The following is a 16,614-nucleotide window of genomic DNA, read 5'->3' on the forward strand; positions in this document are numbered from 1 at the left end:
GAACTACCTTAACCGGATAAAAATAGCTAAAACCTACAGAAAATATATTTAATTATGAAATATCAAATATTTCTTCCCAAGGTAGAGAATGAGAATATTCACTTACCACCACCTCTATTTAACATTGTATTTAAAGTTCTAAACAGTGCAACATTGTAAGAAAAAATATAAAATATTACAATGAAAAGTAAAACTTTATTATTCATTCGCAAATGACATAATTGTGTATGTAGAAAATCCAAAATCATTTCAAAAGAATAAGTAAATTTAGCAAAGTTGCTGCAGGGTCAACATACAAAAATGGAAGGCATTCCAAATGTTTGAAGCTAATAGAAAAAAAGGCCACTTTCAATGGAACAAAAACCAAGAAATAAATTTAGCACAAAAATATAACAGACCCCTACACTGAAAATTATAAAACATGCTGAAATTGAGAACTTAAATAATTTGAGGGATATACCACATTCATGGATAGAGAAATTCAACAGCATTACTTTGCCACTTCTCTCCATATTAAACTACAGGTTCATGTAATTCCAGTTAAGATCCCATCAGGGTTTTGTGGAGTGAGAGGTTAGAGGGGGAAAGTAATTGACAATTTAAATGTAAATGCAAAAGCCCTAAAATGACTGAGACAAACTAGGGGAACAAGAAAGTTGGAGGTCTTAATATTGCCACATGTCAAGACTGATTATAAAGCTATATGCAGGAATAAACACATAGATCAGTGGAACAGAACAGGGAGCCCTAAATGTAGACCCATACATACACAAGATACCTGATTTATGATAAAAGCATCACTACAATTCAGTGAGGACAGAATAGTCTTCTCAAAGAATAGTATTCTCAGAGGAGTAACTGGTTGCTAATAAGCATGACAATAAGACTTATGCACACACAATTTTTAAAACTCACACAAACCACTGGAACACCATAGACTATCCTAGACATGAGAAAGCTTATTCCTGTCATGGTAGGAATATCTGTGATTAAATAACTTAAGACCTTGTATACTTGTGACATATTAAAAATCACTGTATCTATAACAAAAGTAAAAATAATTCATGGAAACCTTAAAGATGTATGGCAATCACTGACATACAATAAACTGCACCCATTCTAAGCACACAACTTGATGAGTGCTGACATAAGCACACACCTGTGAACCACCACCACAATCAAGACAATGAACACTTTCATCATCATCAGAAGTCTCCACCTGCGGCTCTGTAATCACACCCCTTCCTCTGCCCCTTTGTCTCCAAGCAACCACTACTTATTTCCATCAAAACAGATCACTTCGCATTTTCTAAAACATCTTATAATGAATTAATAAAATATAAACTCTGGCATCTTTCACAATGTTAACATGGTAAATGCTGATGTTCTGTTTTCTAATCACAATACCCTTTGTATCTTGAAAATGAGATCTCTGGTGAGTTTAAAAGCAACACAAATGAAAATGGAGCACACCCTGACCTTAGCTAATATCATAGAGTATTTTAATTCAGGACTCCTGTTAAGAAAGGAGAGGATTTACCTGCCAAGCTGGAACGGAGGCTGAGTTGGACATGACCGCTTTCTGGAGCTCATCGAGCACAGCATCCGGAAGAGGCTTCTGCAAGTCCAGGAGTGCTTTACACTGAACTTGTCTCAAAAGTAAGATAACATCTGGCTGATCAGGGTTACTTTTTAAGTTCTAAAATTTAAACCCCAAATAGAAATATATCAAATAAGTTCTTAAACACAAAATGCAACAGGCAATTTAGCTATTCTCCATGCTGGAGAAAAAATCTAAATTTGACCTTTTCTTATTAAAAAGATAAATAACTGCAAAAGTAAAATAAATGAAACTAAACATCTTGGAAATATCAAACTCTACATATAAATAATCTTTAAATTGGTTAATACCATTATTGTAGTTTATGGGTCATTCATTTTAGATTTACCATATTTTGCCATGTATAATGTGCACTTTTTGCCCCAATATTTGGGGAAAATAAGGAAGTGCATTATACATGGGTATAACGGTTACATGGCATGGGTATAAAAATAGGTGTAATAATCCTGTATATAGTGCACACAAAAACATGGGTGTGCATTATATATAGCAAAATACAGTAGTATGTCTCTTTCACTTGGTTTATTCTCAGGTGATATCCTAAGAACTTTAGGTTCTGAACATAAAGAACAGAACTAAGAAAATATGAAATTAACAATGAAGGCTAACACTACACCTTATTGGAGAAACAACTGTATCTACAAAGGAAAGAGCTTTAATATTTTTCCTTTCTGAATCTGTTAATGAAGATATCATTGTATGTCCTTCCCCAGGCACAGACTTTCTACACATTGGGAGTTTCCTCAAGCTACTTATACTCTAAAATACATACATACATACATGTATTTTATATATCTATCTCCTTCCATATATATATGAGAAAGATGTTAAAGTTCTCTATCCAAGTCCTTCCACTACTGTTTTAAATATTTCTTCCTTTATTGCTTGTCCCTCAATAACATGTTTCTATTTTTTTACTAATTAGGTCATAGTCTTAAATGCATTTATTCCTGAAATGTACAAGATTGCTTTTTTTCTAGGAAAGAGACTGGAACAATAAAATGACAAGGAAAGGTTCATTAAAGTATCTGTTATTCTGTCAGACAGAGGATAGCCAACTGTCAATTACTCTCACTATAAAATATTAACCTGCCCTGAACTTAAATGGAATTTCTTAAATAAAAGATAAAATGTATTGCTCTACTTTTCAGGGAATTCAAGAGCCAAAGAGATTTTCACAGACCCATTCTTCTTTCTCTGAAAAATTTATACTGCTCTTTCAAGCAAATTTCTCAAAAGACACCACAATTTCCCAGGTAAACATTTATGAAACATGTTTTCAGGATAAGTGATGCTTAAAATTCTCCTACCACAATAAATTACTTCTGAGTAGGTTTATGAAACTTACATGTTCTTTCAGTAAATATTTATTGAGCACTTACTATGTGACAGGTAAGGTGCTAATAAGAATTTACTCACAGAGCCTGTAATTCGGGTATGTAAAAACTATTCTGAAGGGAATAAGCAGAAATCAAAGAAAAATACTGTCTCCTTAATACTCTCTATATCTATATCTATATCTACATATATATATGTGTGTGTGTGAATTAAGAGCTTGGATCCTAGAGTCAAACAAATGTGAGTTCCAATGGCAACTTTATCAATTTATAGCTGTGAGCTCATGTGCAAATTATCTTCTCTAAGCCCTAGTTTTCCCACTTGTAAAAATGGGGATAATTATAAATATCTTTGCCCTTAGGATTGTTGTGAAGTTCAAATACCAACTGCTAAATGTAGTGACTAGCTTGTGTAAGTACTCAATATGCTGGGTGTTATCGTCATCATTACCACCACCCCCACCCCCATTACCACCACACCACCCCCCAACCACCACCATATGCTCTTTAAATAACATGCATTTTAGTTTTGAAATTAGTTTCCAAATAAGACAAGAATCCTAAATCTCAGTGGTCAAATCCATAACAATCCATAACAATACCGTTGTGCAAAGGGCTTCAGCTTCAGCTATTCTTCCTGTGTCCGCCAGACCAGTGACGGCTTGGGACAGGGACCACTTTTCAAGGGATTCACAATAACTTCCAAGGAATTCTTTGCCTTTAACTATAAACAAAAAATGTCAATGTTTCCTTTTTATACAAGTTATAATGTGTTCTCAGAGGAGTAACTGGTTGCTAATAAGCATGACAATAAGACTTATGCACACACAATTTTTAAAACTCACACAAACCACTGGAACACCATAGACTATCCTAGACATGAGAAAGCTTATTCCTATCATGGTAGGAATATCTGTGATTAAATAACTTAAGACCTTGTATACTTGTGACATATTAAAAATCACTGTATCTATAACAAAAGTAAAAATAATTCATGGAAACCTTAAAGATGTATGGCAATCACTGACATACAATAAACTGCACCCATTCTAAGCACACAACTTGATGAGTGCTGACATAAGCACACACCTGTGAACCACCACCACAATCAAGACAATGAACACTTTCATCATCATCAGAAGTCTCCACCTGCGGCTCTGTAATCACACCCCTTCCTCTGCCCCTTTGTCTCCAAGCAACCACTACTTATTTCCATCAAAACAGATCACTTCGCATTTTCTAAAACATCTTATAATGAATTAATAAAGTATAAACTCTTTGGCATTTTCACAACAGTAACATGGTAAATGTTGATATTCTGTTTTCTATTTAATTGATCTCTACTCTTCATTATTTCTTTGTCTTATTACTGTGGATTTAATTTCCTCTTCCTTTTTCTAGTTTCATCAGGTAGTTGCAAGGTCACTGATTAGAGGTCTTTTTAATTTTCCAATGTAGACATTTAATGTTAAAAGCAGTGCTTTAGTAGGACTATAGAATTTTGATATTTGCTTGCATTCGATTCAAAGTGTTTTCTAATTTCTCTTCTGATTTATTCTTTAATCTGGATTATTTAACATAACTATAATATTTAGTTTCAAATACTTGGGAATTTTCCAGATATTTTCCTATTATTGATGTCTAACTTAATTCCATTGTATTAAGATAACATAATACTTTGTATGACCTGAATCCTTTTAATTTACTGAGACCTGTTTTATGGTCCAGAATATATGTGGGTAAATGTTCTATGTGCACTTGACAACAATATGCATTCTACAGTTGTTAGAATTGCATTCCCACTGCCAATTAGGTCATACTAGTTGACAGTGTTGTTCAAGTCTCTATTATATAATTACTGATTTTTCTGTACAATTGTTCTCTCAATTATCAAAAGAAAGGTATTGAAACCTCTAATTATGATTGTGGAGTTCTCTATTGCTCCTTCCAGTTCTATCTGTAAGTTTTTGCTCCATGCATCTCCCCTCTAAATTCTTCATGTCTTCTGCTATTTTACTGTAAAATACAATGTACATTTTATGTTTTTTAAAGTTCTGTTAGTCAGTGCCTGAATGTATATTATAGGCATGCCTCAGAGATAATTATATATTCAGTTACAAACCACTCCAAAAGGGAGTTACATGAATTTTCTGGTTTCTTAGTGAATATAAAAGTTATGTTTATATTATACTGTGGTTTATTAAGTATACAATAGCATTGTATCTAAAAAACAATGTACATACCTTAATTTAAAAATACTTTATTGCTAAAACTGCTAATCAGCTTCTGAGCCTTCAGTGAGTTGTAACCTTTTTGTTTTTACCTATATTTTTGCCTTGATATTGATGGCTACTGACTGATCAGGATGCTGGCTGCTAAAGATTAGGGTAGCTGTGGGAATTTCTTAAAATAAGACAACAAAGTTTGTCAAATCGATTTTTCCTTTCTCTGAACACTTCGAGGCCATTGCAGGATTATTAATTGCCTAATTTCCACATTGTGGTAGGTCAGGGAATGGATAGGTCCAAGGAGAGACAGAGATGGGGAAATGGAGTGTCAGTGGAGCAGTCAGAACACACACACTTACTGGTTAAATTTGCCATCTTATATGGGTGTGGCTGGTGGAGTCCCAAAATAACTACAATAGTGATATCAATGATCATTGATCACAAATCACCATAACATATTCGGTAATCATGAAATATTGCAAGTTACCAAAATGTGAGAGATATGAAGTGAGTAAATGCTGTTGAGATGGTGCAGAAAGACTTGCTCAACACAGGGTTGTCTTGGGAACTTTCAATTTGTAAAGAACACAGTAATACGTGCATGTGCAGAGTGCTATGAAGCAAGTAGGCCCATATTATGTCCTCTAGATGAATTGATTCCATGGAAAAATGACCCTCCTAATCACTGCACTATTCTTTGTCCTGAATTCTAATGTGTCTGAAATGAACATGGCCACTCGAGCATTCTTTTGATTACTGTTGGCATAGTACATGTGTCTTTTCTCATCCTTATACTTTTTAGGCTCTATTTATCTTTACATTTAAATACAGATTTATATTTTTGTCTGTACATTTCTTTTTGGTAGTAGTTGGCTCTTGCTTTTTTTATCCAATCTGACAATCTCTGCCTTTCAACTATGGTATTTAGATCATTTATATTTAATTTGATTATTAATATCGCTGGGTTTAACTCTAATACATTATTATTGTTTTACAGTTTGCTTTATCTATTCTTTGTTCCCTTTTTCTCTTCTTCTGGATAATTTTTTATGATTACAGTGTATCTACTTTGGTGGCTTATTAGCTATAACTCCATTCTTTTAGTGTCTATTTTAAGGTTTAGAGTACTCATCTTTAACCTGTTACAGTCTATCTTTAAGTAATACAACACTGCTTCACTTACAGTACAAAAGTTTTACAACAAAATACTTCTATTTTCTCTCTTGGCTTTTGAGCTATTGTTGCCACACATTCTTTACAGTCTGTTACATTCTGCAGAGATTTTCAGCGTGTGTCATTTGTGGGTTTGTTTCCACTGACGGATCTCTCTCCTCACTATGGGTGGTACTTTTCTGCTTCTTTGCATACCTATTAAATTTTAACTGGATACCAGGCATTGGGAATTTTGCCTTGCTTACTGCTAGATATTTTTATATTCCTATAATGTTCTTCAGTTTTGTCCTATAATCAGTTCAGCTTCTTAAAAATGACTTGATCTTTTCCAGGCTTATTTGTAAACTTTATTAGACGAGACCATAACAGCCTTTGGTGTACAGCTAATTGTCCCCACTACCTTCTGGCAGTATTCTCTGAGTCTTTTATCCTGCATTTATCATTATAAAGTGCTTCTAAAAACTTACTTGAAGCCGAAACAGCAGATAATAGTGCCAAGTATAAATCTACCCTCTTTGGTTGAGTGCTGTTCACCAGAGCAAGTTTATCATCAGCGTAGCAGGCTGCCATCAGTCCGGCCCAGACGGCAGGATCACCTAGACATAGGGAACATCATCAGAAGGCTTATTAATATTGCTGGAAAACTATCAAAAATGAGTTTATAAGCACATGAAAAAAATTATTTATATCTAGAAAAACTCCATTTTCATAAAGGAAACTAAATATACTTGTTTTTAGAAGACACATTACTACATTGACCCTTCAAGATTTGCTATTTTTGTCAAACATATCAGAGGATGAGAACTATCTTATTAAGCTTTTCTTCCAAAGCTTGTTAGTTCACTTGCCCAGACTACTATGCTACTATGGAAAGGTCAATTATATTCACTTTCTTTGGATACCAAGGACAAGTCTCAAACAGGCACTCACGCTCTCGGCCCACGTTTCAAAGGCTCAGTCTTAGGAAAAGCAAGATTACACAAATTCTCAGGTCTTAAGAAGAGTCTGAGCCAAAGGAAAAGCTCAAGACAACTTCACTTAACCTATATTCTAACAGCCAAGCACGAAAGCCACTTTGTCTTATAGGTGAGATCATAAGGTATTTGTCCACCTATAAGTGGAACCTAACCAACAAAACAAACAAGCAGGCAAAATATAACCAGAGACATGGAAATTAAGAACAAACTGACAGTAACCAGAGGAAAGGTGGGAGGGGATAATGGGAGGAAGAGGGGGAAGGGTTGTCAGGAACATGTATGAAGAACACATGGACAAAGCCAAAGGTGGGTAGGACTGAAGGTAGGAGGTGGGAATGGCTGGGGTGGTGGGGAAGTTGTGGGGGAAAATGGAGACAACTGTACTTGAACAACAATAAAAAAATTATGTTAGCATTTTAACAAAGCTGTCATATTGTGATTAAAATTTATCATAAAAAAGCTTCTCATCAGGGAATATAAGACAGAAAGCTGTACTTGAACAAGAATTAAATTAAAAAAATTATTTAAAAAAAAAAGCTTCTCGTTCCAAGTGAAGTAATTATTTTATTACATACCTTTTCATTCATTTTATCTTCCCTTCCTCACATCTTGAAAGAAGCTTCAGAGGAAGGGATGCAAGGGAGGGGCAGTGGGGGAGCCGTGGGAGACTGACAGAGTGGGTTGAAGAGGTAATAATAGAGACTGCGAGTGTAGACGCCTCTTTTTTAAGAAAAGTAGCTATGAAAAAAGGCTGGAAGGGGACTTGGAACTCAGGTTTTTAAAATTTGTTTGGTCTTTTATTTTACACATTTGAGTATATTTTACAGTTCACTTCAATGATTACTATTTTAGTCCTGCTACCCTTAAAAAACAAATAGATAATTTTAGAGTTCCACAAGGGGGTGCTAGTTAATGAATAGTCATTTAAGCACACATTTTTAGCTTTAGTTTATTTTTTCTTAACCTAACTGCCCAATCCAGTATATGTCCCCTATCGAAAGTCTGAAATCCATATATATCATTTACAGATGAACAGTATTACTGCTATGAGCACAAGAATCATAGAAATCTTATGTAGACCAAAAGCTTTTATAAAAAACTATGTATCTTTATATTACAAAATAATTTCTACCCCAGATGACTACCTCATCTCAAATAACATAAATTCCAGAATCAGAAAATGGGGCCCATTCCCTAGAATTTATAAGATCTGATTTCTGTATAATACAAGGCACGTGACCTAGTGTGCGCTCTGGGTTTTAGGCCTAACAATGACACGAGCTACGTGGCAGCTTTTCCTCTGGGATTTTTCTCAGGCAACTGAACTAGAGGATGGCTCGCATGCTATCAGGTCTCAAGTACTATAATTCTGGCTGAGGTGGACTCAACTTCTGAACAGTGATCTACTCCTAAAACTGACTGAACAACCCTTTCAGGAATCTTAGAGTATTCTACTGTTTAGATTTTGGTAGGGAGAACGGACACTAGTTGCCAGATATTTCTTCTGTCACAATTAAAAAGAACTGCTATTTTCATGAACTCTTTCATAGATAATCAGCAACTCAAATTCCCAAGGTAAGTGATAATATAAATATTATATATAAAATGTATAAACTATAAACTAAAAATTTTAAAATATCATTTGCTAAAAATACTTCTAATATCACAGAAGCAGTAAATCTAGCAGAAATTGGATTTCCTTCCATTTAATTCTAAATTCTTGGGATTACATTTAAATTTCTGAAAAGATCCACTGGAGTACCATCTATCAAAACTGTGCTTTGTCCAACTAAAGATCTACAAAGACTATGTGTACAGCTTCTACAGTAACTACAATTATATTCACTTTCACTGGACTCCAAGGACAAATCTCAAGCAGGTACTCATCTTCATCACTTGGTCCTATTATAAGCATCTTATAGGATGACTTTGCTTCCTTAAGTATGTATTTCTCCAGATAATATAGGAAAATCAGAAAACACCATTAGAGAGAACCTTAGGTGGGCAATACTACCTTACTAAAGTTTAGGCCACTTAAAAGCTAACAGATCTCCTAATGATGATTAGAAGTAAGTAATGATGATTAAGTAAGCAATGGATAACTGTGGATCACAATGTAAGATCACAATATAACTGTGGATCACAATATAACTGTGGATCACAATAAGAATTATTCAGAGTAATTCCATCTAATACTTGCTTGAAAACTGCTCCAAAAATCAGAAGCATACCCAATGTGTAAGAAACTCAAATGTTGAGGGTCTCTTTTATTTTGAAAATGAAAGAAATAATAAGCAACAGGATATGGGTCTGTTTATTTGTTTTATAAAACATTCTCTGATATGTTAGATATTTTGCAGTTTAATTGGGACCTTTACCACTTGCTGTGAAGGTAACATTGAATCTGTTCTTTGTAAAAGTTGTTTCCGAACAGTCCCTGTCCAAAAGCAACTACATTCTGGTCTAACAACTGTTTGACGTGGTCTGGGGAATAAATTATTTAATGCTATATTTTATATTAAAAAATAATAGTATGTAAGCCCTGGCTGGCGTAGCTCAGTGGATTGAGCGCGGGCCTGCGAACCACACGATCGGGGTTCGATTCCCAGTCAGGGCATATTCCTGGGTTGCAGGCCAGTTCCCAGCAGGGGACTCACAAGAGGCAATCATACACTGATACTTCTCTCCTTCTCTCCTTCCCTTCCCCTCTAAAGATAAATAAATAAAATCTTTAAAACGAAAATAATAATAATAATAGTATGTAAGAATACATCTCTTAATCCTATACTACTAGACATCCTAGCCTTCTGTGGTAGCAGGAGCAGGCTGGCGCAGTCCATATGCGGTTCCCAGTACCTTTGTGATGGATGACATGCATACGATACACCCGGTTAGAGCTAGGAAAAGCTAGCGCAGGCGAGGCCAGCACTCAACATTTCTAACCACAGAAGACATATTTTCAATCTTCAAGGAGCTAACTACACAAAAAATTAACAAAATATGTTCATACAATAATTAGTAGCAATTGGTAAACCTTACTAAAAAAGCCTGACAAAAAATGAAAATAAAACTACTTCTTGAAAATATATTAATTCAGATTCTCAATAACAGGTAATAAATTCTCTTTGAACAGATATTCCTTGAACCTGCTTCAATAATTGATTGCCTCTTAATTATCACTAGCCAAATGTAGATAATCAAATATTTATATGTAAAATTTTCGATTTTTTTCTTAAAATTCCCTTGTCTTATTTCATAAGATTACAAACTTTGCTCCCCTAAACCACAAATGAAAGATGAACAGAGTCCTAATTAACAAAGTAAATTATATTACATTCACCTGGAGAAAGGAGCGCTGCCTTCTGAATGGTCTTCAGTGCAATATTTTTTCCATCTTCTGCTGAGCTGCTTCCCATAGCCAACTGATTCACTGCAGTGTACAGTAACGCCTTCTATGTAGGAGAAAGGAAGGGCGTTAGGCAATTCTCTCCATAGCTCCCTAGCTTTCAAAGTAACTAAAAGTATGACTTTATTGGATATGATGTGACCCCCTAAGCCAAAAATAAGAATTATTCTTTCATAAATAAAATTATTTATCAAGCAGAACATTTCCTTTACTGGGGCAAACCAACCTTCCCATGATTTGAGTCCAGAATATGAGCCACATTTCCTGCTACAGCACCTCCCTGTAACAGAAAAGAACTGGTTATTTAAATAGATGCATAAACTTTCACAAAAGAATAAAAATTGAGACTGATAGAATCTCCATTACATCATTTGAAAGGTTCAGTTTTATCGCATTCACAATGCTTTAACTCCTTTAAGTATCAACTTATTATCATTGCTTTAAAAGACCAGTTTAATATTTTAAAAAAGAAAATCTTTTTTCACTATAATCATTTCAATTCTACCCAGTACAGACCTAAAAGTTGTACAATTTTACAGTGACACCACAAAAACGCACATGTTTTCTAACAATATAAAAAACTGTGGCAGACTGAAAAAGAGATAGCCAGGGCAAGAGACCACAAAACCTATTATAACATAAGCTAACATAATTTTTCCATAAATACCAGCTTAAAAACTTCTGTAATCCCCAGTAAAACAAACGAAGTTCAGAGGACCATGAGACTCATCACTGCTTCAATAATCAGCTCAATACTAAAATGAAACATATATATAACAGGTTTCATAAAGCTGATTTGAAATACTTCATTTTTAAAAATTCAATTAGGTGTTTTACCTGGGAAAGAAATGAGGATGATTTCATTTTAAATCAGAAGTATACTGCAGTCTTCATTTTATATCAGAAGTGTGTAAGTGTACCAGAAATGTTTTCAAAACTGTACTTAGGGGATAATGAGGGCAAAAGGGGGAAGGGTTTTTGGAAACTATAAAGGACACAGACAAAACCAGAGCGGGGTGGGTGGTGGAGTCAAGGGAGGGAGGTGGGGATGGCTAGGGGTGGGGGTGGGGGAGAAAAAGCAGACAACTGTACTTGAACAACAATAAAACTTAACAAAATTTAAAAATAAAAAAGTGCTAAAAATGAACTTTTAAAAATGTCAACATAAAACAAATAGAAAATGGATTAAAAAGAAGAAAGACAACACAGTAGAGCAGAAAGAGGACTCAGGGTTTAGAGGTGGGATAACCCATCATCGTAACCACTAGCTGTGATTATGTACAAGTTATTCAACCTCCAAGTCTCTGGCATCCTCCTCTATAAAATGGACATTAATTGTGCCAACTTCATATGTTGGGATCAAATGACAAAATATATAAAAATGCTGCTTTGCTACTCAACGTGTGGTCTGTAGACTAGAAGAATCAGACTATCAGGCTGCATCCCATACCTAGTGCATTAGAATCTGAATTTTAATAAGACCATCAGGTGATTTTATTTGCATATTAAAGCTTCAGAAGCACTGGGATAAGATTTAAAAAACATGTATGCCTCAAAGCACTGAATAACTGACAAGATATTAAAGTCTTACCAGGCCAAAACTAAGAGTTAAAACAAATCCAGAGAGGTAAGTAAGCAGGGAAGCCACTTCTGCCATTTGCAGATTCTAACAAATTTGAATTTTCATTTTGAAAAAACACATGGGCTAGTGGGTCAGAAATCAAAGCCCAGGGCTCACATAACAAGGGGGAGTTATAAAGCTGAGACCCCAAGTGTCTACACCCTTGGGTTAAAGATGAATCAAAAGTAAACCAGGCTTCATATGACCTTGAAACCCAGGCACATGGTAGCCGGTTTGGCCCAGAAACCTCAAGCTCTAAACCTTGTTTAAGGTGGTTCCAGACTGGTGGCACTCCCAAACACCTGGCAGAAATAAATACAATTTATATGAATAGAAAGGTACCTGCATCCTAGGCCACAAATTATTTCCACACTGAATTTTTAAGTATACACAATCTGGTAAGCAAAGAGACCAAGCCATCACACATGAAAGCAAGTGGGAATGACCAACACAGGCCCTCACAGACTTCAGATACTGGAATTTGCAGATGTAGTAAGCATTCAAAACCTATTTGCTACTTTCATTATGTTTATCGACTGATTAAGTAAGCAATGAAAGCTCACAGTACCCACAGCAGCTAAAAAAATACTCTCTAAAAAAAAAACTTTCTAGACACCTGAAAATATCTGGCTTTTATGAACTAAAATACAGTATGTCATCCCTGCACAGAACATTAATGACTCCATGTTTAGATTTACATCTTTAAATATCAGCAGTGTTCTGGTGCTTCTTTTATCTTTAAGGAGTTCTTAAATAAGATTATCTTTTGGGATTCAAAAGTACAGTAGCTAATGCTTCTTAAACGGCAACATGGCAAGCACAACCTCATCACATGGCTATTGACATAATCTGTGTGTGTTCAAAAGAGCCCGCCTGACTCTGCGTTGTCCATCGCCCCCAAAGCAGCACAAGAGTAGGCGGCAGAAACTCAATGTAAGACTTGTCGAATAAACAATGGAAAATTCGGTTAAAGAGCAGAACTCCCTTGCTGTATTAGTTATTTTTTTTAGAATGACAATGCTAATACTTTAAAATTATACTCTTTACCACATCACAAGTTACTGATTTTTTTTGCCAGGATTTAGAACATTACTCACCTTTGCACTTCGTTGAGCATGCTGAGCGACCACTCGGGACAAGAGAGACCACAGAGCCGGATCGGCGGGGTTGCTACAGAGATCGTCAGAGGTAGAGAGCTGAGGTGGGAGTTACTTTATCCACAAAAAGTGCAAGCAAGCAACATTTTATTCAGTACTTAAGTTTAAAATCCTTTAGGCATTTAAAACAAGTTCATATAATTGTCCAAGTGTGGTTAAAAGTGTCCTAATTTTTAGAAAACATATTTTATATCTCTTATATACACCAATAGTCCTTATAAAAATAAGAAAAAAATCATAAACGTGATGATTACAAAGCCATGAAATCTAATTAAGAAAGGTTAAGTAAATGTAGTATATTGTGTGCAAAGAAAACACTGAGGTGAGAATTACGAAAGGTATGCAAACCACTGACATAACACTTTACTGCTGAAAATAAATAAGCACTGCTGCTCGTAGTAACAGTTTCCTACTTTCCAAATTTTGAATACATTAATGAATGCTTACACGGCCAAAATATTCCTAAAACCATCAATGGACACTATCAGATAACAAACTGACAATATCACAAACTGGAAAATTAATAAGGGCTTTCATACAAACAAAGTTTAGAAGGGCAAAATTTCTGTTCTCTCTCTCTCTTTTTTTAAAGATTTTACTCGTTTTTAGAGAGAAGGGGGAGGGAGGAAGAAAGACAGGGAAAGAAACATCGATGTGTAAGAGAAACATCAATCGGATGCGTCTCATAGGCCTCAACTGGGGACCAGGCCTGCAACAGAGGCATGTGCCCTAATTGGGAATTGAACTGGTAACCTCTGGCTTTGCAGGCTGACATTCAACCAACTGAGCCATGCAGGGCTGTTTTCTATTTCTATCAACTGAATTTTTTAAAGAAAATCTTCATAGGTGAAATAATATGTATAGTCAGCTGATTCTACAGCTTCATAAAGCCACATTTTGGTTCCCTAATGTATATGCTTACCACCTCATTTTATATTCTTAGTAAGTTCCAAATGTTAAAGACCACCTCATCAAGTATAATTAGAGCCCGAGTTCATGAGCCCAAATTTACCTGTGAACAGCTTTAGATGCTTGTCTCTGCACTGCCACACTGCGGCCTTGCAGTGCATAAATCGCTGAAGTGAGAAGGCACTTCTGATAATCAGTGTCTTTCTGTTTGATGTGCTTCAGTAACTCATTAAGTGCTGCTTTGGACAGGGTAGCATCCTGCATCGCCAATCCTAGAGCACACAGGGCTTGAAGGCTCTCTGGGTTTGGCTCCTTTAAGATAGAGCTGTAAACATATTTTTAATTGCCAATTAGCATGAACACAGTAGTCTATAACTGTTAAAACCTATTTAACATTTAGTACAAAAGGCAATTTACTTAAAAGACTCACTAAATTAAACCCAGCTTTAAGTAAATATAAGAACAAATTGCTTGGCATCTTGGGGCAGCAATTTCCCTGAATATGTGTTTAAGAACATCAATGGCCTTTTGCAGAGCAGCAATAGCCAAATTTCTTTCTTTCTCTTTTAAAGATTTTATTCATCTATTTTTAGAGAGGGGAAAGGAGGACATTAGAGAGGGAGAGAAACATCAGTGTGTGGTTGCCTCTCACATGCTCCCCACTGGGGACCTGGCCTGTAACCCAGGCATGTGCCCTGACTGGGAATCGAACCAGTGACCCTTTGGTTTGCAGGCCCGTGCTCAATCCACTGACCTACACCAGCCAGGGCCAAATTTCTTTTCTGGTCATTACATCTAAGTTTTACAAAACAAACTTAGTATTTTTAATAGTAATTATGAATGTTGTACCATAACAAAACAGAGGAACTTCCAAGCCCTTTTTAAACAGTTTATGAAAATAGTAATTTTTAAAACATTAAAAAATATTATCTACCTACCACTATATCTTTTTACTCTTTTTGGAGAGAGGAAAACAAAATGCTTAGAATCTAATTTTGACAAAGAGGTATAAAACCATGAATTTTCATGGGCAGCTCTGGAGTTAACCACTTACACAGAGCATCCATAGTAACTCTTTTTACCACAAGGGTTAAGAGATGTAAAAGTTCAAATATGGAAGAATGTCAATTTCTATCAATATCAGTAACTGCGCTGTATATCGGTACAACTAAAAAAACACATAGTAAAATATAAATTACAATACTGATGGTAAAAAAAGAAATTCTCATTTGCACCCTCATTCAAAAGGGAAAGAAAACTATCTACTCTAATACTAATACACAAAAATCTAAATTATTACTGGAATAACTAAATCCCATTGAGCTACATGTGCTGAACACTCAGTAACGGCATGTTGTCTTGTACCATGTTCCAGTGACTTTACACGTAGTCATTCAACATGATACATTCTGTGAATTTGGTGACCAGACGTTTTCCCCTTATATATTGAACTTACACTCATTCTCCTTAAATAAGCACCTAGGACATTGCTTAGTTCCAACATACGCATGTCGAGCAAGACTGATAAAAATTTGGGGACTGAATTTTTCATAGAAAGGATTTTTCATAGTTACATGCCAAGGAGCGGGGAGGGAACAGTTGGTAAGTATCAAGTTTGAAACATGACATGCAGATAATCAAAAACAAAGAAACATAAATCAGATAAAATATCTAGTCCTGGATCCAACAACATAAAACAAGAAGGTAAAAGTTTTTTCCTTCTTATAAGAGAAGAAAAAGATAAGATTATATTCTATTCTTTTTCTCTACTCTTACCAATGTTCAAAATGATTTTGGCTACTGTCTTAACCCAAAACTCAACTCATTGTTTCTAATACATTAATATCTAACATTCTTGCCCCCAAGCCACTTGCAAATTTGGGTTCTCTAAACATGTTATATAAGGGAGGGCGGTAATTTGGAGATGCCCAGAGGTGATTTTTGGTTTTCACAATGACTGAGGAGTATTGTTAGCATCTAATGGGTGGGGCACAGAGATGTAATTTTCCTGCAGTGGGGGCGGACAACTCTGTACCATGAGGATTTGTGCCACTGAAAATGCCAAGAAACTCACTGAGAACCTCTGTCCAACAGCATATATTAGTTGTTTATTGTTTTTGAAGAAATTAAGATTAATGCTCTAAAAGAAAATTCCAGAAGCCAAAAAGTATCATGTAAAAATAAC

General features: G+C 35.3%; 1 protein-coding gene across 4 annotated transcripts in view; it reads right to left on the minus strand.

Moving 5' to 3' along the window:
• The window catches only part of SKIC3 (SKI3 subunit of superkiller complex), a 76,968-nt gene that overhangs the window by 14,005 nt on the left and 46,349 nt on the right, over nucleotides 1-16,614 (minus strand). For all 4 annotated transcript variants that reach the window (XM_037032077.1, XM_037032078.1, XM_037032080.1 and 1 more), the window contains 7 exons: nucleotides 14,533-14,754; nucleotides 13,461-13,533; nucleotides 10,969-11,022; nucleotides 10,677-10,788; nucleotides 6,827-6,955; nucleotides 3,561-3,682; nucleotides 1,541-1,699 (listed from right to left, as the gene is read on the minus strand). In XM_037032077.1, the coding sequence (XP_036887972.1) occupies nucleotides 1,541-1,699; nucleotides 3,561-3,682; nucleotides 6,827-6,955; nucleotides 10,677-10,788; nucleotides 10,969-11,022; nucleotides 13,461-13,533; nucleotides 14,533-14,754 (871 nt within the window). The remainder of the gene's footprint in view (nucleotides 1-1,540; nucleotides 1,700-3,560; nucleotides 3,683-6,826; nucleotides 6,956-10,676; nucleotides 10,789-10,968; nucleotides 11,023-13,460; nucleotides 13,534-14,532; nucleotides 14,755-16,614) is intronic.

The sequence above is a fragment of the Sturnira hondurensis genome, unplaced genomic scaffold, assembly GCF_014824575.4.
Source record: "Sturnira hondurensis isolate 20B ecotype Veracruz unplaced genomic scaffold, ASM1482457v3 Scaffold0021354, whole genome shotgun sequence".
Classification (NCBI taxonomy): domain Eukaryota; kingdom Metazoa; phylum Chordata; class Mammalia; order Chiroptera; family Phyllostomidae; genus Sturnira; species Sturnira hondurensis.